The sequence below is a fragment of the Engystomops pustulosus genome, unplaced genomic scaffold (genome assembly GCF_040894005.1).
Source record: "Engystomops pustulosus unplaced genomic scaffold, aEngPut4.maternal MAT_SCAFFOLD_109, whole genome shotgun sequence".
NCBI classification, from domain to species: Eukaryota; Metazoa; Chordata; class Amphibia; order Anura; family Leptodactylidae; genus Engystomops; species Engystomops pustulosus.
In genome coordinates this window covers 319,824-344,642 of record NW_027284991.1, presented here as the reverse complement: position 1 = coordinate 344,642, position 24,819 = coordinate 319,824, and the positions used below count along the sequence as shown (strand labels likewise).

The 24,819-nt window shown below is 46.0% G+C and overlaps 1 protein-coding gene across 1 annotated transcript; it reads right to left on the bottom strand.

The window, feature by feature from the left end:
* Window positions 1-4,511: 4,511 nt before the first annotated feature.
* Window positions 4,512-6,986, bottom strand: LOC140107060 (uncharacterized). The gene is made up of 4 exons (XM_072131629.1): window positions 6,915-6,986; window positions 5,795-5,936; window positions 5,550-5,703; window positions 4,512-4,971 (listed from the first exon to the last, which is right to left on the bottom strand). The coding sequence occupies exons 1-4, from the start codon at window positions 6,984-6,986 to the stop codon at window positions 4,512-4,514; spliced, it is 828 nt and encodes a 275-aa protein (XP_071987730.1).
* Window positions 6,987-24,819: the final 17,833 nt, after the last annotated feature.

Here is a 24,819-nt window from a genome sequence, read left to right as displayed (position 1 = left end):
GCACTCATTAGTTCATTATTTCAAACAGCTGTTTAGCCAATAAATTAGTGCAAACACAAGGAGAATTCTGCAGGTATTTTTTTTTCAATTTTGTTTAAAGTTTTTTTGTTTTAATCTGCTATTTGTCCCAACTTTAGTGTAAATTTGTTTTTCTTTTGTGTTTGGGAATGTAGAAAAAGCGTTTGCAGCGTCTCCAGCCAAAACGATTATGGATCCACCCTCTGCTCCAGATAAGGGATACCCATGGTCATTTTTGTAAAATATTTGCTGAGCTGCGAAGGTAATTATTATTTTTTTTTTTCATTTTTAAAATACATAGATTTTAATCTCTATTTTTTGGCTTAATACAGGGATCCTCTTAAATTCAAGGCATTCTGTCGGCTAAATGTCATGCAGTTTGACCTTTTACTGCAGTTGTGCTCTTAGGATTTATCAAAACAAGAAACTGTCATGCGTTGTGCGATTTCTGCAACGGAGCGTTTATTAGTCACTTTGCGGTAGGTTTTGCTTTAGGTTTTTACTGTGTTGAAAAAGTACTAATTTAAATAAATGATGTGCCCTTATTAATTTGGCTTATTGTTTATTTTCAGGTTCCTTGCAAGTGGCGAAAGCTCTGGCTCCCTGCATCTACAGTTTCTAATTGGCAAAAGCACAATATCCTATATTGTAAGAGAAACTGCCGGTGTCATGTGGGAAAAGCTTCAGCCAATATTTATGCCCTTTCCCGATCTGCAGGCATTTGATGTAATTTCTGCAAACTTTTTGGCTAAAACCAACTTTCCCAATTGTATTGGTGCTCTCGATGGCAAGCACATACGTGTCATCCAGCCCCCTAATTCTGGTTCCCAATATTTTAATTATAAAAAGTTTTTTTCTGTTGTGCTGCTTGCATTGGCTGATGCTGACTCCAATTTCATCGCAATTGAGACTGGGTCATATGGCAGCACCAATGACTCGCGCATTTGGGAGACCAGTGCAATGGGGAAACAATTAATTGGGAATCACATTAATGTGCCAACCCCCATAACACTGGCAGGAACAAGCACCAGTCTGCCTTTGGTGTTTATTGGGGATGAAGCTTTTGGCCTTTCATCCCATTTGGTTCGTCCATTTTGTAGCAGAGGACTTACTAATCGTAAGCGCATATTTAATGTCAGATTAGCCAGAGCACGCAAAGTTATCGAATGTGCATTTGGGATCCTGGCTAATCAGTGGCGCATTTTTCGTGGTTGCCTTTGTGTTCATGTGGATAATGTGGATATTTTGGTCAAAGCCTGCTGCGTTCTTCATAACTTCATACGTCAACCCAATTTTGAAGCTATGATGCAAGTGCGTAGAGAGGAACCTTTAAGAGAACCCACCCGGGACCTTTGTCATTGCCATATTGTTTCGGGGTGGCGTGTTCGTGATGAATTAACGAATGATTTTTGTAGTGATGCAGGTGCAGTAACCTGGCAGTATAGCCAACTGTAGTTTTTTTTATTTTCATTAGATTTGTGTTCTTGCATATTTGTATGTATTTTGGTGAAAATAAACTTGATTTTGTGTTAATTTTTTGTTTTTTAAAATACATGTATTTCAAATAGTTTTGAGATTTTTCAACCTCAGTGAACATGTTTGTTACACTTATTTCCTGTGGCTACATACTTAGCGCACAGGGACGTAGTTTAACGTCCTGCTTCTGGGGCCGGCTCACAATTGGATTCAGAAACAGAAGCAGCGGCTGCCTTCTGCCTATCCCAGGTGACATTGCGCACTTACACCAATGATCGGAGTTTAGTCATATTTTGGGGGTTACCCCACTTACACGCTTTGGTCAAGTAAGGGTCTTCCTGCTATGGATAGGATCCCCGGAGCCACTTTCCGGGGGCTATTATACACTTTTGGGGAGGCACAAAGTCTGCAGAGTTCTCTGGGGCTTCACAATCTTCTGAGTAGTCATACCCCATCTATGTCTCACTGTAAAGTGTCTGCGCATGCTATGCATGTTCCGACATTTTTCACTGATGTACAATGTACAATTATTTGAGAGCAGTGTATTGGACTTTACCCAGTGTTTTGAGTTCTTATTTGTGATGTTTCAATATTTTAAATTAATTTCCATTTTTTTTTTATTTTTGGTTTTTAATTAATCCAAAAATTAAAAAAAAAAAAAGTTAAAATACATGGATATCTTAGTGTTTTCCAAAGCTATCCAAAAATTATATTAAATCCAAAACAGCAGCACTCAAGTTCATTGAAAAAACAGTGTTTTGATTCCAATCTGGGCACAGGTTGGACTAAAAACACAGGTTTTTCAATGAACTTGAGTGCTTCTGTTTTCAATTTTATATGCATCTAGGACTCTGTTGGTGAGAGTTGAGGATAGCACCCTATCGCTCTTCATTTTTTCTTCTTTTGTTTGTGCTGCTGGATATTTTTTTTTTCGAATATCAAAAAATTAGAGTGACACAGGCCAGAATTTGAAAATGGTTCCACCTTAAGGTTCAAAGAGTACCGTAGCGTGAAAAGTTCCGACATTTGGTACATTTCTCCAATTTTCATCACAATTTTTTTGAAGGTTCATTTTTTCAAATTTTAAAATTTGAAATTGCTTTGGAAAAAAAAAGGTATTTTAGAAAAAAATACAAACAATAACAGCATTTATTCAAGTTTGATAGTAAACATATTCAAAAATGTATGTTCCATCACACATATTTTTGACGCCTAAGATTTATATTTGTAATTTCAAGACAATCTCAAATGTGTGCAATTAAAAAATAGTGCCAAAGGAATATTTTCATTGACATATTCCCATCATTTTTTTTTCACTGTTCCAAATTCAACTTTGCAAAACATAAATAGAAATTACAATATAAAAAAAATGGCCAGTACGTTATGGCTGGATACTTGAGTTCTTGCATCAAAACCCTCGTATCATTGTCTACACATTTTGAAAGTAAATGATTTTTTTTTTTTTTTTTTGTATGACTTGAAAGAAAATAAAAAGTTAACATTCAACAATCAAACTATGCAACTTAGTCAACATCACTGCAAAAAAAAAAATCACATTAGTTCCAAACAATTCAATGGCAGGGCACATGCACAAGTCTAAACATGTGAAATTACTTCCATTTTTTGTTTGTCAAAAAAGGAATTTTGATAAACTTGACATTATCATGTTCAAATTGGACAAAATTTGTCCCAAAAAAATGCAAGTATCTTAAAAATAATTTTAAGTAAAATAAAGGCATATGCATCAAAAAATTACCAAGTCCGAGGTATCTTAAACTACAGTTTTTTATTTATATTTTTTGTTGTAAAAAAAGTGGATTAAATTTGGACATGTGTCCTTCCATGGAACTATGTTTAAATTATGTGAAAATTATATTTGACTTTTCATGGATTATTAAAGGTAAACTACCACTAGAAAGTGCTTTTTTATTTTAAAAACATAAATGGCACAAGCTCCGGCTGTTCTGTTGCCAGAACAATTTACATTATTTGAAACAAGCTAGTATGAACGATTTAAATGAAAATCTATCTTTTAAATTGGCGCAACGCACTAGGGCACGGGGCACCATGCTTGCACCGTATTTTTAAGTGCCCAGGATTCTTACTTGTCAATGAGCTCTTAGGCACGCTTTGGCATGCGCAACGTTACAATGTGAATTTGTCCAGACGCAAGTGTGCGGGAGAGCTTGTTGACGTCACCGTCTCTCCAGCACTTCAGAATCTTGCACACGCATGTGCGCACGCATTTTGCGTCGTGCCATAGTGTGTTGCCCCACTATATAATTGTTATTTTCCTTTAAACCTTTCATAATGCCTTTATTAGACTTATGCAAATATGTTATTGCACCAGAAATGCCGGAGCTGGTGCCATGTATCTGTGTTACAATATTACATTTTTAGGGGTTTGTTTACTTTAATTTGACATTGTTTGGCAAATGTTTAAAAAAAAAGTTTTTGAATCATATTTGTAAATTTTTTAACAAATATGACCGTCAAATATGCCTTTTTAAAAAGAGTTGGAGTTTTGTGACTACACATCAACAAAATAAACAAAATATATTAAAACTAGCACATTAAGTATTTCGTATCCCTGAGACAAATATAATTTTTGAAAATCGAAAAATAGTAATATCTTTACAATGTAAACATTCTGCAACATAAAGGTATTGCAAGACCAAAATTTTTAACAAAACTATTCTAAAAGATTCATTTTTTTTTAATTTTTTCAGGAACATGGCTCAAACCGGCAGATGTTGATGGGCCTAAATCAAATGTGGATATAGGGAGTGGGGTGACAGTTTGCAAATCGTGTGTTTGCACCTCAGTGCCCCATGAACTGAGATCCGCATTTAACATTCCTAGGTAAGATGTGTTTGAAGCGGGGTCATATGCCTGTGGTTGCACTTGTGTGGGGATAGCGCTGCGCTGTGTAACATTTACAGTTGCTGCGGTTGCTGACGGCTGCCTATGTGTGACGGGTCGGATTTGGCCTTGGATGGTGTTTGAACTTGGCGTTGCTAGAGCAAAACGTATTTTACGTTCAAGAACGGAACAGCTAGTGGTGGTAATATTGGTGTTTTTGCAAAATATTCTGCTATTATCATAACAAATGACATAAATGTGTCTCTTTTTGTTTCATCTAGTTTCCTGCACTGTCCTGCAACAGCAGTACCAAACCCATCATACATATCTGGTGTATTAACTCTTTGCATCATGCGTACAGCTTCAGTTTCTATTGGAGAAATTTCTTCAACTGAAGGGCGACTGTTCTTGCGTCGACCCCTGCGTGAGGTGCTTGGCCGTGGAACAAATTCTTCTGTTTGAGGAGGGGAATCACCAAACACAGTATAGTCATACATTGGTTGCTCGGGTTGCTCCTCATCTGCTGATTTGGGGCTTACATTCGGCCTAATATCCTCTTGTTCGTCACTGTCCTGGATTTCTGGGGTTGGTTCTTCGGAAATGTTGCCTTGTGTTCTGTTGAACATGACCAATTTTTTACTTTGTTAATTTATTTTTGGATTTTAGGAAGCATTTAGTCACATAAATCCAGATGTTGTAAGCTATTTTCGTAAGTGGATATACACAAGCAAAAGACAGACAGAGAAAAAGCATTTATCTCTTGAATTTTGCGTAAGCCAAGGGTACCTAATGCATTTGTCTCAGTCTCCAAGTATCTAGCCTGCCAGCCACCTGACTTTTTGCAAAAGCACAGCTCGAACATTTATTACATTCTAGAAAATAACTACTCTGAATCCAGTGCACCCTTGTTCATTGTGGATCCCGCTCATAGTTGTGGATGCATGAGGATCCTCTTTGGTCTTCTCTCTGCTCACTATGATGCAGCGGAGAACATGACATCATAGTGTTGCGCTTGACGTCAGATTGTATGAAAATGTTGCTGGCGGCTAATGTGGCTGAGAGAAGAACAAAGACGAGCCTCAAAATGGATGAACACACATGAACTCACACAATCCTTATTGGCGGCCAAGTGTAAATACAATGATTAAAATTGTTAAACCAAGTCATGTTTTGGAATATTCAAATGAATTTACGGACGTAGGGAGCGTGTTGGAAGTAGGAAAAGCAGTTCTTCAAAATGTGGATATGGACGCTTGCGAGATGGTGAAGCCCCACTTTTCTCATTTTGTGCAACCTCACGGCGAAAACGATCACGACAGGATCTCCACCGTTTTCGAAGATCATTTTCTAATAAGTCCAATATTAAAAAATTGAGAAAATACGTTAACATGTTGGATATTCATTTTGTGATTGCTTTTAATGATCTTACAATAATTACCCAATGTTTCTTTTTCACGTTGAGACAATGTATCCCACGTAGAATGGACTTTTTTACAAATTTCTATCCAAACCAATTTGCGTTTTACATTATCCGCATAGGACTTGTGTTTTGCATTCCACAGAAGAGGTCGTTCTTTCACCTTCAAATTAATCAATTTATTGTATTAATAAGAATCAACATAGAAATAGTGTAAAATAAGGACTAACATAGCAAAGTGCAACGTCATTGATTTAAAGTTTAAATAAACATGTTAAAAAAGCATCTTATTGTCTGATTGTTATTTGTGTAGCCGGGGTTGAAATAACAAACCCTTTTTTGGTTAAGTCTAAATTTTTATTTTGTTATATTAAGCAAATAACTGTATCTACTTGAGTATAAGCCGACCCGAGTATAACCCAAGTCACATAATTTTACCTTCATTAACTTAGAAAACCTATTGACTCGAGTATAAGCCAAGGGTAGAAAATGCATTGGTCACAGCACCCACCCCCCGGAATATAGCCAGCTTTCCCCCAGTAGTATACAGCCAGCCTAGCCTGCCCCAATAGTATACAGCTTTCCCCCAGTAGTATACAGCCAGCCTAGCCTGCCCCAATAGTATACAGCTTTCCCCCAGTAGTATACAGCCAGCCTAGCCTGCCCCAATAGTATACAGCTTTCCCCCAGTAGTATACAGCCAGCCTAGCCTGCCCCAATAGTATACAGCTTTCCCCCAGTAGTATACAGCCAGCCTAGCCTGCCCCAATAGTATACAGCTTTCCCCCAGTAGTATACAGCCAGCCTAGCCTGCCCCAATAGTATACAGCTTTCCCCCAGTAGTATACAGCCAGCCTAGCCTGCCCCAATAGTATACAGCTTTCCCCCAGTAGTATACAGCCAGCCTAGCCTGCCCCAATAGTATACAGCTTTCCCCCAGTAGTATACAGCCAGCCTAGCCTGCCCCAATAGTATACAGCTTTCCCCCAGTAGTATACAGCCAGCCTAGCCTGCCCCAATAGTATACAGCTTTCCCCCAGTAGTATACAGCCAGCCTAGCCTGCCCCAATAGTATACAGCTTTCCCCCAGTAGTATACAGCCAGCCCAGCCTTGTAATTTAAAAAAAAAAAAGATACTCACCCTCCGGTGGGCGCAATATGCAGTGCTGGTCGTCTTCAGGCCCATCTTGTGTCTTCTGCAGGGCACCGCCATTGTTCTTCACCCGGGCAACGCCTAGTATGATGCACTGCTGCTGACGTCATGCAGAAGACAGAATACGGGCGCGTATGCCTGAAGAGGAGCCGCACGGACATCGGGGGAGCAGTGCTACGCATCGGGCCCACCGGAGGGTGAGTATCTTTGTTTTGGTTTTTATTAAGTAAACATTGACTTGTGTATAAGGGGAGGGGATGTTTTTCTGTCCTTTTTTGTGACGAAAAGCTCGGCTATCCAGAAAGCCATGAAATTCCCCAAAAAACTACACAGGGAAGATTTGAAACATGAAGCATCATAAAGGCAAAAATACACTGAGTAACATAGGGGTTAAAGTAGCACAACATTTACACGAGACCATTGCCAACATGACTTTGATGAAACAACAGATATTCATTCTGAAGGAAAACAAAAAAAAAAAAAGAATTTCGGCAATGAGACACACAAGTTAGGTATCAATCACACAGACGTTCATGGGTACGTACATGCACAGGACACAAATTTGCATCTGCATATCTGTCAACAAGTGTGTGACTGTGCAACGATGTTTAACCCCTGAAGGACACTGGGTCTTTTGACAAAGTTCTTGCTCTCCATCTTCCCAAATCAATACCTATTTTATTTTTCAGTGAACAGAGTTGTTTGAGGGCTTCTTTTGTGCATAACAAATTTAAATTTCACCTGATGTTAGTTATTATTCCATGCCATGTAGTGGGAAGACGCTCAAAAATGTCAAATGTTGTAAAATTTAATACAAAATGCATGTGCGTAACGTTCTTGTGTGCTCAGTTTTTACAACTTTCACCATGCACTCAAAATAACACCTCTACTTTAGTATTTGTGTTTTAATAATTTTTCAACATTTTAAATAATGTGTCCAAAATGCAAAATTTAAACTTTTTAATATCACATTAAAAATTACAGTAAAAATTATCAAAATGTGGCACAGAACCAAAAATTTGGCTCATTTTGCACAAAATGACACCTCACACAGCTCTGTGCGTCAAATTATAAAAAAGTTATTAGCGTACGAAGATCGAAAATGTAATAAATTTTACACATTAGTTTAATGTTTGAAAATGTATTTTTAAAAATTATTTTAAAAACAAATCTGGGGGTCAATGCAATCGCACAAAAACAACAAATAAAGCAGCGCTGTTATTTTGTGTGCACAGTCAAAGTTGAAAAAAAAAGCCCCCAAGAACGTGAAGCACGTGCGTTTTTATTGTAATTTTTTAAGATTTGGAATATTTTTAAAGCTTTGCAGTACACGTCATGTTAAAAAAAAAAAAAAATTAGGGGAAAGTAAAAATTGTTCTGCACAAAATAAGCCCTCACACAGCTCTGTACACGTAAAAATAATAAAGTCTTTTAGAAGTGGGAGAGGGAGAAATTAGATGAAAAACACTGCGACCTTAAGGGGTTAAAGTGCCGCCGGCGGAAAAGAAAAGGTTAGCACACGCGATTGGTGCAAGCACAGACCGCGGGTGATAGCGAAGGGTCTTTGCAGCATATGCAGCAAAGCCCATCTCTGTATGGCTCAGCCTGTGAGCCATCTTCATACAACCTTCACAGCTCCGTGGCGGATATCTATGCAAAAGAACGTGAAGGGGTTAAAAATCCCCCTCCAGACCTGCCCCAAGCCAGCATACCGTGTGTGAATTAAAAAAAAAAAAATGCAGTTTCATGAAGAAATAGGATGTGCAGTCATCCACAATTTACATAAAAAAAAAAAAAGTCTATTAAAGGATATACAAAACCGATATGCATCAAAAAATATGAAAAAACCCCCCCAAAACACTGCTTACAACCTAAATATAATACAACAATGAATAACAGTTCACACAAACACATGCTGGACATATATACGTGAAACAGATATAAGTGCCACATAGACTTCTATGGCCTCACAGGCCTGTACGTGAGCGGAACAGTGCAGCACACAGATGCAACAATGTAACACTCTGTATCCCTAAGAAAACTTCCAACGGGAGACACCGGCAAGCGCAGTATATTCCAATGTAGAAGGGTGGATGCGAGCTGCGCTAATCCTATGCTCCTTTCCTCAGCACCATGGTATACATGCTGTACATCGGCCAAACAGAGACTGGACAGACAATATAATCTGGTCGTGAGCATGAGGCCGAGCACATAAATCTATAAAATATCCAAAATGAATCCATGTGACAGTGTGAATTTTCCAAAGGACAAAATCTTATTTCCTTTTTAAATACAAAAAAAAAAAGTTTTTACTTATTATAAAACAATATAGACAGGGAACACGTCATTACTTACATTTGGATAGAAAGCAGCAAATTTGACCACCAAAAAAAGGGCAAAGAAGTAGACAAAAACATACATGAAGAAGGACAAATCTTCCTAACACTAATCCTGCAACAAATCCACATGTAAAGTTACAAAGACCAACGGACAATGAAATCCTGCTTCACAGCCCAAAACTAACTTTATAAAGTACAATGGCCTAAAAAAATACATAAACTTCATACACATTGTACTAACCAAAGATATTAAAAAGGAAACATCCAGATTCAAGCGGTGGTGCGCCCACATCCTTGGGAGAGAAGTTTCTACTTCACTGCCGCGTCATCAAAACGGATGATGTAATGTTGTAACACTGTCCATGGTAGCTGGTCGGCGCGTTGATCATCAGACGCCTGCGTCTTTGACATTAATCAAAACGCACACATTTAAAAGTAACATCCAAAACGCATCCGTCCATCTTTAATTCCTAAACGCAAACGCAACCAATTAAGCACTTCACTGCGTTAGAGACGCATCCATAAAACCTAAACAAGTGCACACAAAACCCATTACGAATCATTACAAAGAAATCGCTTGCGTCTCCGACATGACAGATAAACGCATGCGTAAAACGCAACAAAAGCGCAACGTGTGAACGCGCCCTCAGGGTGAAGACACACGTGGCGTTTTTAGGCCGTTTTTAGTTAGTGCGTTTTCAGATCATAAAAAACGCATGCATTTTTGACAGGTTTGAGCAATTATCTGAATTCAAACTGGTCAAAATCGCCTGCTTTTTTTACGATCTGAAAACGAATGAAAAACGACCTAAAAACGCCACGTGTGTCTTCACCCTCAGCGGACTGCTTAAAAATGGCCCAAATACACCGTAGGGTGAAGACACATGTGGCGTTTTTGTACCGTTTTTGTCAGTTTTTAATTGCGCAATTTCGGAAAAACAGACAAACGCATGCAAAAAACGGATGCGTTTTTAACTATCTGAAAACGCACTAACTAAAAACGCCACGTGTGTCTTCACCCTTAGGGTGAAGACACACATGGCGTTTTTGGGCCGTTTTTGGGCCGTTTTTACTAAGTGCGTTTTCAGATCGTTAAAAACGCATGCATTAAAAAATGCATCCGTTTTTTTAAAAACGCATGCGTTTTTGAAAACGCATGCGTTTTTGTCCGTTTTTCATTGCGCAATTTTGGAAAAACAGACAAAAACGCATGCGTTTTTAACGATCTGAAAACGCACTTAGTAAAAACGGCCCAAAAACGCCATGTAGGTCTTCACCCTTAGGTAAAATACGCCCAAAATCTGCTTTAGTGGCAGCTACCCTATATATACACACACACCAGACATATATTACCCGCACTGTACACATCACTGTATCACATGCAGGGGTAAGGAAAGTATTCACACCCTTTACACTGCTCACTCTTTATGAAAATATTGTTAAGATAAAATAATTTACTTTTTGCTCATGAACGTGCCCTCTGCCCCCCCCCAGTAATGTGCCCTCTGCCCCCCCCCAGTAATGTGCCCTCTGCCCCCCCCAGTAATGTGCCCTCTGCCCCCCCCAGTAATGTGCCCTCTGCCCCCCCCAGTAATGTGCCCTCTGCCCCCCCCAGTAATGTGCCCTCTGCCTCCTCCCCCCAGTAATGTGCCCTCTGCCTCCTCCCCCCTGTAATGTGCCCTCTGCCCCACCAGTAATGTGTCCTCTGTCCCCCTAGTAATGTGCCCTCTGCACCCCCCAGTAATGTGCCCTCTGCCCCCCCCAGTAATGTGCCCTCTGCCCCCCCCAGTAATGTGCCCTCTGCCCCCCCCAGTAATGTGCCCTCTGCCCCCCCCAGTAATGTGCCCTCTGCCCCCCCAGTAATGTGCCCTCTGCCCCCCCCAGTAATGTGCCCTCTGCCCCCACCAGTAATGTGCCCTCTGCCCCCCCCAGTAATGTGCCCTCTGCCCCCCCCAGTAATGTGCCCTCTGCCCCCCCCAGTAATGTGCCCTCTGCCCCCCCCCAGTAATGTGCCCTCTGCCCCCCCCAGTAATGTGCCCTCTGCCCCCCCCAGTAATGTGCCCTCTGCCCCCCCCAGTAATGTGCCCTCTGCCCCCCCCAGTAATGTGCCCTCTGCCCCCACCAGTAATGTGCCCTCTGCCCCCCCCAGTAATGTGCCCTCTGCCCCCCCCAGTAATGTGCCCTCTGCCCCCACCAGTAATGTGCCCTCTGCCCCCCCCAGTAATGTGCCCTCTGCCCCCCCCAGTAATGTGCCCTCTGCCCCCCCCCAGTAATGTGCCCTCTGCCCCCCCCAGTAATGTGCCCTCTGCCCCCCCCAGTAATGTGCCCTCAGCCCCCCCAGTAATGTGCCCTCAGCCCCCCCCAGTAATGTGCCCTCTGCCCCCCCCAGTAATGTGCCCTCTGCCTCCTCCCCCCAGTAATGTGCCCTCTGCCTCCTCCCCCCTGTAATGTGCCCTCTGCCCCACCAGTAATGTGTCCTCTGTCCCCCTAGTAATGTGCCCTCTGCACCCCCCAGTAATGTGCCCTCTGCCCCCCCAGTAATGTGCCCTCTGCCACCCCCAGTGATGTGCCCTCTGCCACCCCAGTGATGTGCCCTCTGCCACCCCCAGTAATGTGCCCTCTGCCACCCCCAGTAATGTGCCCTCTGCCACCCCCAGTAATGTGCCCTCTGCCACCCCCAGTAATGTGCCCTCAGCCCCCCCAGTAATGTGCACTCTGCTCCCCAGTAATGTGCCCTCTGCCTCCCCCAGTAATGTGCCCTCTGCCCCCCCAGTAATGTGCCCTCTGCCCCCCCAGTAATGTGCCCTCTGCCCCCCCCAGTAATGTGCCCTCAGCCCCCCCCAGTAATGTGCCCTAAGCCCCCACAGTGATGTGCCCTCAGCCCCCCCAGTGATGTGCCCTCTGCCCCCCCCCCAGTGATGTGGTCTCTGCCACCCCCAGTAATGTGCCCTCTGCCCCCCCCAGTAATGTGCCCTCTGCCCCCACCAGTAATGTGCCCTCTGCCCCCCCCAGTAATGTGCCCTCTGCCCCCCCCAGTAATGTGCCCTCTGCCCCCCCCCAGGAATGTGCCCTCTGCCCCCCCCCAGTAATGTGCCCTCTGCCCCCCCCAGTAATGTGCCCTCTGCCCCCACCAGTAATGTGCCCTCTGCCCCCCCCAGTAATGTGCCCTCTGCCCCCCCCAGTAATGTGCCCTCTGCCCCCCCCAGTAATGTGCCCTCTGCCCCCACCAGTAATGTGCCCTCTGCCCCCCCCAGTAATGTGCCCTCTGCCCCCCCCAGTAATGTGCCCTCTGCCCCCCCCCAGTAATGTGCCCTCTGCCCCCCCAGTAATGTGCCCTCTGCCCCCCCAGTAATGTGCCCTCAGCCCCCCCAGTAATGTGCCCTCAGCCCCCCCCAGTAATGTGCCCTCTGCCCCCCCCCCAGTAATGTGCCCTCTGCCTCCATCCCCCAGTAATGTGCCCTCTGCCTCCTCCCCCCTGTAATGTGCCCTCTGCCCCCCCAGTAATGTGTCCTCTGTCCCCCTAGTAATGTGCCCTCTGCACCCCCCAGTAATGTGCCCTCTGCCCCCCCAGTAATGTGCCCTCTGCCACCCCCAGTGATGTGCCCTCTGCCACCCCAGTGATGTGCCCTCTGCCACCCCCAGTAATGTGCCCTCTGCCACCCCCAGTAATGTGCCCTCTGCCACCCCCAGTAATGTGCCCTCAGCCCCCCCAGTAATGTGCACTCTGCTCCCCAGTAATGTGGCCTCTGCCTCCCCCAGTAATGTGCCCTCTGCCCCCCCCAGTAATGTGCCCTCTGCCCCCCCAGTAATGTGCCCTCTGCCCCCCCAGTAATGTGCCCTCAGCCCCCCCCAGTAATGTGCCCTCAGCCCCCCCCAGTAATGTGCCCTAAGCCCCCACAGTGATGTGCCCTCAGCCCCCCCAGTGATGTGCCCTCTGCCCCCCCCCAGTGATGTGGTCTCTGCCACCCCCAGTGATGTGCCCTCTGCCACCCCCAGTAATGTGCCCTCTGCCCCCCCCAGTAATGTGCCCTCTGCCCCCCCCAGTAATGTGCCCTCTGCCCCCCCAGTGATGTGTCCTCTGCCCCCCCCAGTAATGTGCCCTCAGCCCCCCCCAGTAATGTGCCCTCAGCCCCCCCAGTAATGTGCCCTCCGCCCCCCCCAGTAATGTGCCCTCTGCCCCCCCCAGTAATGTGCCCTCTGCCTCCTCCCCCCAGTAATGTGCCCTCTGCCTCCTCCCCCCAGTAATGTGCCCTCTGCCTCCTCCCGCCAGTAATGTGCCCTCTGCCCCCCCAGTAATGTGCCCTCTGCCCCCCCAGTAATGTGCCATCTGCCCCCCCCCAGTAATGTGCCCTCTGCCCCCCCCAGTAATGTGCCCTCTGCCCCCCCCAGTAATGTGCCCTCTGCCCCCCCCAGTAATGTGCCCTCAGCCCCCCCAGTAATGTGCCCTCAGCCCCCCCCAGTAATGTGCCCTCTGCCCCCCCCAGTAATGTGCCCTCTGCCTCCTCCCCCCAGTAATGTGCCCTCTGCCTCCTCCCCCCTGTAATGTGCCCTCTGCCCCCCCAGTAATGTGTCCTCTGTCCCCCTAGTAATGTGCCCTCTGCGCCCCCCAGTAATGTGCCCTCTGCCCCCCCAGTAATGTGCCCTCTGCCACCCCCAGTGATGTGCCCTCTGCCACCCCCAGTGATGTGCCCTCTGCCACCCCCAGTAATGTGCCCTCTGCCACCCCCAGTAATGTGCCCTCTGCCACCCCCAGTAATGTGCCCTCTGCCACCCCCAGTAATGTGCCCTCAGCCCCCCCAGTAATGTGCACTCTGCTCCCCAGTAATGTGGCCTCTGCCTCCCCCAGTAATGTGCCCTCTTCCCCCCCAGTAATGAGCCCTCTGCCCCCCCAGTAATGTGCCCTCTGCCCCCCCAGTAATGTGCCCTCAGCCCCCCCCAGTAATGTGCCCTCAGCCCCCCCCAGTAATGTGCCCTCAGCCCCCCCAGTGATGTGCCCTCTGCCCCCCCCAGTGATGTGCCCTCTGCCCCCCCCCAGTGATGTGGTCTCTGCCACCCCCAGTGATGTGCCCTCTGCCCCCCCAGTAATGTGCCCTCTGCCCCCCCAGTAATGTGCCCTCAGCCCCCCCCCCAGTAATGTGCCCTCAGCCCCCCCCAGTAATGTGCCCTCAGCCCCCCCAGTGATGTGCCCTCAGCACCCCCAGTGATGTGCCCTCTGCCCCCCCCCAGTGATGTGGTCTCTGCCACCCCCAGTGATGTGCCCTCTGCCACCCCCAGTAATGTGCCCTCTGCCACCCCCAGTAATGTGCCCTCTGCCCCCCCCCAGTAATGTGCCCTCTGCCACCCCCAGTAATGTGTCCTCTGCCCCCCCAGTAATGTGCCCTCAGCCCCCCCAGTGATGTGCCCTCAGCACCCCCAGTGATGTGCCCTCTGCCCCCCCCCCAGTGATGTGGTCTCTGCCACCCCCAGTGATGTGCCCTCTGCCACCCCCAGTAATGTGCCCTCTGCCACCCCCAGTAATGTGCCCTCTGCCCCCCCCCAGTAATGTGCCCTCTGCCACCCCCAGTAATGTGTCCTCTGCCCCCCCAGTAATGTGCCCTCAGCCCCCCCCAGTAATGTGCCCTCAGCCCCCCCCCCAGTAATGTGCCCTCAGCCCCCTCCAGTAATGGGCCCTCAGCCACCCCCAGTAATGTGCCCTCTGCCCCCCCCAGTAATGTGCCCTCTGCCTCCTCCCCCCAGTAATGTGCCCTCTGCCTCCTCCCCCCAGTAATGTGCCCTCTGCCCCCCCAGTAATGTGCCCTCTGCCCCCCCCAGTAATGTGTCCTCTGCCCCCCCCAGTAATGTGTCCTCTGTCCCCCTAGTAATGTGCCCTCTGTGCCCCCCAGTAATGTGCCCTCTGCCCCCCCAGTAATGTGCCCTCTGCCTCCCAGTAATGTGCCCTCTGCCTCCCCAGTGATGTGCCCTCTGCCCCCCCCCCCAGTGATGTGGTCTCTGCCCCCCCCCAGTGATGTGCCCTCTGCCCCCCAGTAATGTGCCCTCTGCCTCCCCAGTAATGTGCCCTCTGCCACCCCCAGTAGTGTGCCCTCTGCCACCCCCAGTAATGTGCCCTCTGCCACCCCCAGTAATGTGCCCTCTGCCACCCCCAGTATTGTGCCCTCTGCCACCCCCAGTATTGTGCCCTCTGCCACCCCCAGTAATGTGCACTCTGCCCCCCAGTAATGTGCCCTCTGCCCCCCAGTAATGTGCCCTCTGCCCCCCAGTAATGTGCCCTCTACTCCCCCCAGTAATGTGCTCTCTGCCCCCCCAGTAATGTGCCCTCTGCCCCCCAGTAATGTGCTCTCTGCCCCACTAGTAATGTGCCCTCTGCCCCTCTAGTAATGTGCCCTATGCCCACCCCCAGTAATGTGGCCTCTGCCTCCCCCAGTAATGTGGACTCTGCCCCCCAGTAATGTGCCCTCTACCCCCCAGTAATGTACCTTCTGCCCCCCAGTAATGTACCTTCTGCCCCCCAGTAATGTGCCTTCTGCCCCCCAGTAAAGTGCCCTCTTACAACCCAATTATGTGCCCCCTGCCACCCCCAGTAATGTGTCCTCTGCCCCCCAGTAATGTGCCCTCTGCCCCCCCATAAAATGTGCACTCTGCACCCCAAGTAATGTGCCCTCTGCCCCCCAAGTAATGTGCCCTCTGCCCCCCAAGTAATGAATGTGCCCTCTGCCCCCCCGGGAATGTGCCCTCTGCCCCCCCCGGGAATGTGCCCTCTGCCCCCCCCCGGGAATGTGCCCTCTGCCCCCCCCAGGGAATGTGCCCTCTGCCCCCCCCCGGGAATGTGCCCTCTGCCCCCCCCGGGAATGTGCCCTCTGTACATAGGGGGCAGTATTATATTTCAGTAATGTGCCCCCTGCCCCCACAGTAATGTGCCCTCTGCCCCCCCCAGTAATGTGCCCTCTGCCCCCCCAGTAATGTGCCCTCTGCCCCCCCCAGTGATGTGGTCTCTGCCCCCCCCAGTGATGTGGTCTCTGCCCCCCCAGTGATGTGGTCTCTGCCCCCCCCCAGTGATGTGGTCTCTACCCCCAGTGATGTGGTCTCTGCCACCCCCAGTAATGTGCCCTCAGCCACCCCCAGTAATGTGCCCTCTGCCACCCCCAGTAATGTGCCCTCTGCCACCCCCAGTAATGTGCCCTCTGCCACCCCCAGTAATGCGTCCTCTGCTCCCCCAGTAATGTGTCCTCTACCCCCCAGTAATGTGCCCTCTACCCCCCAGTAATGTGCCCTCTGCCCCCCAATAATGTGCTCTCTGCCCCCCAGTAATGTGCCCTCTGCCCCCCAGTAATGTGCCCTCTGCTCCCCCCATTAATGTGCTCTCTGCCCCCCCCAGTAATGTGCCCTCAGCCCCCCAGTAATGTGCTCTCTGCCCCACTACTACTGTGCCCTCTGCCCCACTACTAATGTGCCCTCTGCCCCTTTAGTAATGTGCCCAATGCCCACCCCCAGTAATGTGCCCAATGCCCACCCCCAGTAATGTGCCCTCTGCCCACCCCCAGTAATGTGGACTCTGCCCCCCAGTAATGTGCCCTCTACCCCCCCAGTAATGTACCTTCTGCCCCCCAGTAATGTACCTTCTACCCCCCAGTAATGTGCCCTCTGCCCCCCAGTAATGTGCCCTCTGCCCCCCAGTAATGTGCCCTCTGCTCCTTCCAGTAATGTGCCCTCTGCTCCCCCCAGTAATGTGCCCTCAGCCCCCCAGTAATGTGCTCTCTGCCCCACTACTAATGTGCCCTCTGCCCCACTACTAATGTGCCCTCTGCCCCTTTAGTAATGTGCCCAATGCCCACCCCCAGTAATGTGCCCTATGCCCACCCCCAGTAATGTGCCCTATGCCCACCCCCAGTAATGTGGACTCTGCCCCCCAGTAATGTGCCCTCTACCCCCCCAGTAATGTACCTTCTGCCCCCCAGTAATGTGCCCTCTGCCAACCCAATTATGTGCCCCCTGCCACCCCCAGTAATGTGTCCTCTGCCTCTCAGTAATGTGCCCTCTGCTCCCGCATAAAATGTGCACTCTGCCCCCCCAGTAAAGTGCCCTCTTCCCCCCCAGTAATGTGCCCTCTGCCCCACCAGTAATGTGCCCTCTGCCCCCCCAGTAATGTGTCCTCTGCCCCCCAGTAATGTGTCCTCTGCCCCCCCAGTAATGTGTCCTCTACCCCCCCCCAGTAATGTGTCCTCCCCCCCCCCCAGTAAGGTGCCTTCTGCCCCCCCAGTAATGTGCCCTCTGCCCCCCTAGTAATGTGCCCTCTGCCCCCCTAGTAATGTGTCCTCTGCCCCCCCTGTAATGTGCCTTCTGCCCCCCCAGTAATGTGCCCTCTGCCCCCCTAGTAATGTGCCCTCTGCCCCCCCCAGTAATGTGCCCTCTGCCCCCCCAGTAATGTGCCCTCTGCCCCCCCCCAGTAATGTGCCTTCTGCCCCCCCAGTAATGTGCCCTCTGCCCCCCTAGTAATGTGCCCTCTGCCCCCCTAGTAATGTGTCCTCTGCCCCCCCCAGTAATGTGCCCTCTGCCCCCCAGTAATGTGCCGTTTGCCCCCCCAGTAATATGCTCTCTGCGCCCCCCAGTAATATGCTCTCTGCCCCCCAAATAATGTGTCCTCTGCCCTACCAGTAATGTGCCCTCTTCCCCCCTAGTAATGTGCCCTCTGCTCCCCAGTAATGTGCACTCTGCTCCCCAGTAATGTGCCCTCTGCCCCCCAGTAATGTGCACTCTGCTCCCCAGTAATGTGCCTTCTGCCCCCCAGTAATGTGCCCTCTGCCCCCCCCAGTAATGTGTCCCCCCCCAAGTAATGTGTCCTCTGCCCCCCCTAGTAATGTGTCCCCCCCCAAGTAATGTGTCCTCTGCCCCCCAAGTAATGTGCCCCCTGCCCCCCCCCCCCATTAATGTGCCCTCTGCCTTCCCGGGAATGTGCCCTCTGCCCCCCCCCGGGAATGTGCCCTCTGCCCCCCCCGGGAATGTGCCCTCTGCCCCCCCCCCCGGGAATGAGCCCTCTGCCCCCCCCTGGGAATGTGCCCTCTGCCCCCCCCCCGGGAATGTGCCATCTGCCCCCCGCAGTAATGTGCACTCTGTACATAGGGGGCAGTATTATATTTCAGTAATGTGCCCCCTGTCCCCCCCAGTAATGTGTCCTCTGCCCCCCCATGAAATGTGCACTCTGCCCCCCCCAGTAGAATGGCCTCTGCCCCCCCAGTAATGTGCCCACTGCCCCCCCCAGTAATGTGCACTCTGCCCCCCCAGTAATGTGCCCTCTGCCCCCCAGTAATGTGCCCTCTGCCCCCCAGTAATGTGCCCTCTGCCCCCCCAGTAATGTGCCCTCTGCCCCCCCAGTCATGTGCCCTCTGCCCCCCCCAGTAATGTGCCCTCTGCCCCCCCAGTAATGTGCCCTCTGCCCCCCCCAGTAATGTGCCCTCTGCTCCCCCCAGTAATGTGCCCTCTGCCCCCCTAAGTAATGTGCCCTCTGCTATCCCCAGTAATGTGTCCTCTGCCCCCCCAATAATGTGTCCTCTGTCCCCCTAATGTGTCCTCTGCGCCCCCCAGTAATGTGTCCTCTGCCCCCCCCCAATAATGTGTCCTCTGCCCCCCCAATAATGTGTCCTCTGCCCTCCCAGTAATGTGCCCTCTGCCCCCCCCAGTAATGTCCCCCCCAGGTAATGTGTCCTCTTCCCCCCCCCTGCAGTAATGTGTCTCCCCCCCAAGTAATGTTTCCTCTGCCCCCCACCCATGCAGTAATGTGTCTCCCCCCCAGTAATGTGCCCTCTGCCCCCCCTAGGAATGTGCCTTCAGCCCCCCGCAGTAATGTGCACTCTGTACATAGGGGGCAGTATTACAGTAGTTATATTCTTGTACATAGGGGGCAGTATTATAGTAGTTATATCCCTGTACATAGGGGGCAGTATTATAGTAGTTATATTCCTGTACATACGGGGCAGTATTATAGTAGTTATATTCTTGTACATAGGAGGCAGTATTATAGCAGTTATATTCTTGTACATAGGGGGCAGTATTATAGTAGTTATATTCCTGTACATAGGGGGCAGTATTATAGTAGTTATATTCTTGTACATAGGGGGCAGTATTATAGTAGTTATATTCCTGTACATAGGGGGCAGTATTATAGTAGTTGTATTCCTGTACATAGGGGGCAGTATTATAGTAGTTATATTCCTGTACATAGGGGGCAGTATTATAGTAGTTATATCCCTGTACATAGGGGGCAGTATTATAGTAGTTATATTCTTGTACATAGGGGGCAGTATTATAGTAGTTATATTCCTGTACATAGGGGGCAGTATTATAGTAGTTATATTCTTGTACATAGGGGGCAGTATTATAGTAGTTATATTCCTGTACATAGGGGGCAGTATTATAGTAGTTATATTCCTGTGCACAGGGGGCACTATTATAGTAGTTATATTCCTGTACATAGGGGGCAGTATTATAGTAGTTATATTCCTGTACATAGGGAGCAGTATTATAGTAGTTATATTCCTGTACATAGGGGGCAGTATTATAGTAGTTATATTCTTGTACATAGGAGGCAGTATTATAGTAGTTATATTCCTGTACATAGGGGGCAGTATTATAGTAGTTATATTCCTGTACATAGGGGGCAGTATTATAGTAGTTATATTCTTGTAAATAGGGGGCAGTATTATAGTAGTTGTATTCCTGTACATAGGGGGCAGTATTATAGTAGTTATATTCTTGTACATAGGGGGCAGAATTATAGTAGTTATATTCCTGTACATAGGGGGCAGTATTATAGTAGTTATATTCCTGTACATAGGGGGCAGTATTATAGTAGTTATATTCCTGTACATAGGGAGCAGTATTATAGTAGTTATATCCCTGTACATAGGGGGAGTATTATAGTAGTTATATCCCTGTACATAGGGGGCAGTATAATAGTAGTTATATTCCTGTACATAGGGGGCAGTATTATAGTAGTTATATTCCTGTACATAGGGAGCAGTATTATAGTAGTTATATCCCTGTACATAGGGGGAGTATTATAGTAGTTATATCCCTGTACATAGGGGGCAGTATTATAGTAGTTATATTCCTGTACATAGGGGGAGTATTATAGTAGTTATATCCCTGTACATAGGGGGCAGTATTATAGTAGTTATATTCTTGTACATAGGGGGCAGTATTATAGTAGTTATATTCCTGTACATAGGGGCAGTATTATAGTAGTTATATTCCTGTACATAGGGGGCACTATTATAGTAGTTATATTCCTGTACATAGGGGGCAGTATTATAGTAGTTATATTCCTGTACATAGGGAGCAGTATTATAGTAGTTATATTATTGTATATAGGAGGCAGTATTATAGTAGTTATATTCCTGTACATAGGGGGCAGTATTATAGTAGTTATATTCCTGTACATAGAGGGCAGTATTATAGTAGTTATATTCTTGTACATAGGGGGCAGTATTATAGTAGTTATATTCTTGTACATAGGGGGCAGTATTATTGTAGTTATATTCCTGTACATAGAGGGCAGTATTATAGTAGTTATATTCTTGTACATAGGGGGCAGTATTATAGTAGTTATATTCTTGTACATAGGGGGCAGTATTATAGTAGTTATATTCCTGTACATAGGGGGCAGTATTATAGTAGTTATATTCCTGTACATAGGGGGCAGTATTATAGTAGTTATATTCCTGTACATAGGGGGCAGTATTATAGCAGTTATATTCTTGTACATAGGGGGCAGTATTATAGTAGTTATATTCCTGTACATAGGGGGCAGTATTATAGTAGTTATATTCCTGTACATAGGGGGCAGTATTATAGTAGTTATATCCCTGTACATAGGGGGCAGTATTATAGTAGTTATATTGCTGTACATAGGGGGCAGTATTATAGTAGTTATATTCTTGTACATAGGGGGCAGTATTATAGTAGTTATATTCCTGTACATAGGGGGCAGTATTATAGTAGTTGTATTCCTGTACATAGGGGGCAGTATTATAGTAGTTATATTCCTGTACATAGGGGGCAGTATTATAGTAGTTATATTCCTGTACATAGGGGGCAGTATTATAGTAGTTGTATTCCTGTACATAGGGGGCAGTATTATAGTAGTTGTATTCCTGTACATAGGGGGCAGTATTATAGTAGTTATATTCCTGTACATAGGGGGCAGTATTATAGTAGTTATATCCCTGTACATAGGGGGCAGTATTATAGTAGTTATATTCCTGTACATAGGGGGCAGTATTATAGTAGTTATATTCTTGTACATAGGGGGCAGTATTATAGTAGTTATATTCCTGTACATAGGGGGCAGTATTATAGTAGTTATATTCCTGTACATAGGGGGCAGTATTATAGTAGTTATATTCCTGTACATAGGGGGCAGTATTATAGTAGTTATATTACTGTACATAGGGGGCAGTATTATAGTAGTTATATTCCTGTACATAGGAGGCAGTATTATAGTAGTTATATTCTTGTACATAGGGGGCAGTTATAGTAGTTATATTCTTGTACATAGGGGGCAGTATTATAGTAGTTATATTCCTGTACATAGGGGGCAGTATTATAGTAGTTATATTCCTGTACATAGGGGGCAGTATTATAGCAGTTATATTCCTGTACATAGGGGGCAGTATTATAGCAGTTATATTCTTGTACATAGGGGGCAGTATTATAGTAGTTATATTCCTGTACATAGGGGGCAGTATTATAGTAGTTATATCCCTGTACATAGGGGGCAGTATTATAGTAGTTATATTCTTGTACATAGGGGGCAGTATTATAGTAGTTATATTCCTGTACATAGGGGGCAGTATTATAGTAGTTATATCCCTGTACATAGGGAGCAGTATTATAGTAGTTATATTCTTGTAAATAGGAGGCAGTATTATAGTAGTTATATTCCTGTACATAGGGGGCAGTATTATAGTAGTTATATTCCTGTACATAGGGGGCAGTATTATAGTAGTTATATTCCTGTACATAGAGGGCAGTATTATAGTAGTTATATTCTTGTACATAGGGGGCAGTATTATAGTAGTTATATTCTTGTACATAGGGGGCAGTATTATAGTAGTTATATTCTTGTACATAGGGGGAAGTATTATAGTAGTTATATTCTTGTACATAGGGGGAAGTATTATAGTAGTTATATTCTTGTACATAGGGGGCAGTATTATAGTAGTTATATTCTTGTACATAGGGGGCAGTATTATAGTAGTTATATTCCTGTACATAGGGGGCAGTATTATAGTAGTTATATTCCTGTACATAGGGGGCAGTATTATAGCAGTTATATTCTTGTACATAGGGGGCAGTATTATAGTAGTTATATTCCTGTACATAGGGGCAGTATTATAGTAGTTATATCCCTGTACATAGGGGGCAGTATTATAGTAGTTATATTCTTGTACATAGGGGGCAGTATTATAGTAGTTATATTCCTGTACATAGGGGGCAGTATTATAGTAGTTATATTCTTGTACATAGGGGGCAGTATTATAGTAGTTATATTCTTGTACATAGGGGGCAGTATTATAGTAGTTATATTCCTGTACATAGGGGGCAGTATTATAGCAGTTATATTCCTGTACATAGGGGGCACTATTATAGTAGTTATATTCCTGTACATAGGGGGCAGTATTATAGTAGTTATATTCCTGTACATAGGGAGCAGTATTATAGTAGTTATATTCCTGTACATAGGGGGCAGTATTATAGTAGTTATATTCTTGTACATAGGAGGCAGTATTATAGTAGTTATATCCCTGTACATAGGGGGCAGTATTATAGTAGTTATATTCCTGTACATAGGGGGCAGTATTATAGTAGTTATATTCCTGTACATAGGGGGCAGTATTATAGTAGTTATATTCTTGTACATAGGGGGCAGTATTATAGTAGTTATATCCCTGTACATAGGGGGCAGTATTATAGTAGTTATATTCTTGTACATAGGGGGCAGTATTATAGTAGTTATATTCCTGTACATAGGGGGCAGTATTATAGTAGTTATATTCCTGTACATAGGGGGCAGTATTATAGTAGTTATATTCCTGTACATAGGGGGCAGTATTATAGTAGTTATATTCTTGTACATAGGGGCAGTATTATAGTAGTTATATTCCTGTACATAGGGGGCAGTATTATAGTAGTTATATTCCTGTACATAGGGGGCAGTATTATAGTAGTTATATTCCTGTACATAGGGGGCAGTATTATAGTAGTTATATTCCTGTACATAGGGGGCAGTATTATAGTAGTTATATCCCTGTACATAGGGGGCAGTATTATAGTAGTTATATTCTTGTACATAGGGGGCAGTATTATAGTAGTTATATTCCTGTACAAAGGGGGCAGTATTATAGTAGTTTTATCCCTGTACATAGGGGGCAGTATTATAGTAGTTATATTCTTGTACATAGGGGGCAGTATTATAGTAGTTATATTCCTGTACATAGGGGGCAGTATTATAGTAGTTATATCCCTGTACATAGGGAGCAGTATTATAGTAGTTATATTCTTGTACATAGGGGGCAGTATTATAGTAGTTATATTCTTGTACATAGGGGGCAGTATTATAGTAGTTATATTCTTGTACATAGGGGGCAGTATTATAGTAGTTATATTCCTGTACATAGGGGGCAGTATTATAGCAGTTATATTCCTGTACATAGGGGGCACTATTATAGTAGTTATATTCCTGTACATAGGGGTCAGTATTATAGTAGTTATATTCCTGTACATAGGGAGCAGTATTATAGTAGTTATATTCCTGTACATAGGGGGCAGTATTATAGTAGTTATATTCTTGTACATAGGAGGCAGTATTATAGTAGTTATATCCCTGTACATAGGGGGCAGTATTATAGTAGTTATATTCCTGTACATAGGGGGCAGTATTATAGTAGTTATATTCTTGTACATAGGGGGCAGTATTATAGTAGTTGTATTCCTGTACATAGGGGGCAGTATTATAGTAGTTATATTCTTGTACATAGGGGGCAGTATTATAGTAGTTATATCCCTGTACATAGGGGGCAGTATTATAGTAGTTATATTCTTGTACATAGGGGGCAGTATTATAGTAGTTATATTCCTGTACATAGGGGGCAGTATTATAGTAGTTATATTCCTGTACATAGGGGGCAGTATTATAGTAGTTATATTCCTGTACATAGGGGGCAGTATTATAGTAGTTATATTACTGTACATAGGGGGCAGTATTATAGTAGTTATATTCCTGTACATAGGAGGCAGTATTATAGTAGTTATATTCTTGTACATAGGGGGCAGTATTATAGTAGTTATATTCTTGTACATAGGGGGCAGTATTATAGTAGTTATATTCCTGTACATAGGGGGCAGTATTATAGTAGTTATATTCCTGTACATAGGGGGCAGTATTATAGTAGTTATATTCCTGTACATAGGGGGCAGTATTATAGTAGTTATATCCCTGTACATAGGGGGCAGTATTATAGTAGTTATATTCTTGTACATAGGGGGCAGTATTATAGTAGTTA

What these genes read in the sequence shown, in the direction of transcription:
- LOC140107060 (XM_072131629.1), bottom strand. Translation starts at nt 6,986, where the DNA reads ATGGCGGTGCCCTGCAGAAGACACAAGATGGGCCTGAAGACGACCAGC. An exon ending in CATATTGCGCCCACCGGAGG is followed by an intron (nt 5,937 to 6,914) that starts GTGAGTATCTTT and finishes ATTAATTTGAAG; the next exon opens with GTGAAAGAACGACCTCTTCT. An exon ending in ACGTGAAAAAGAAACATTGG is followed by an intron (nt 5,704 to 5,794) that starts GTAATTATTGTA and finishes TGGACTTATTAG; the next exon opens with AAAATGATCTTCGAAAACGG.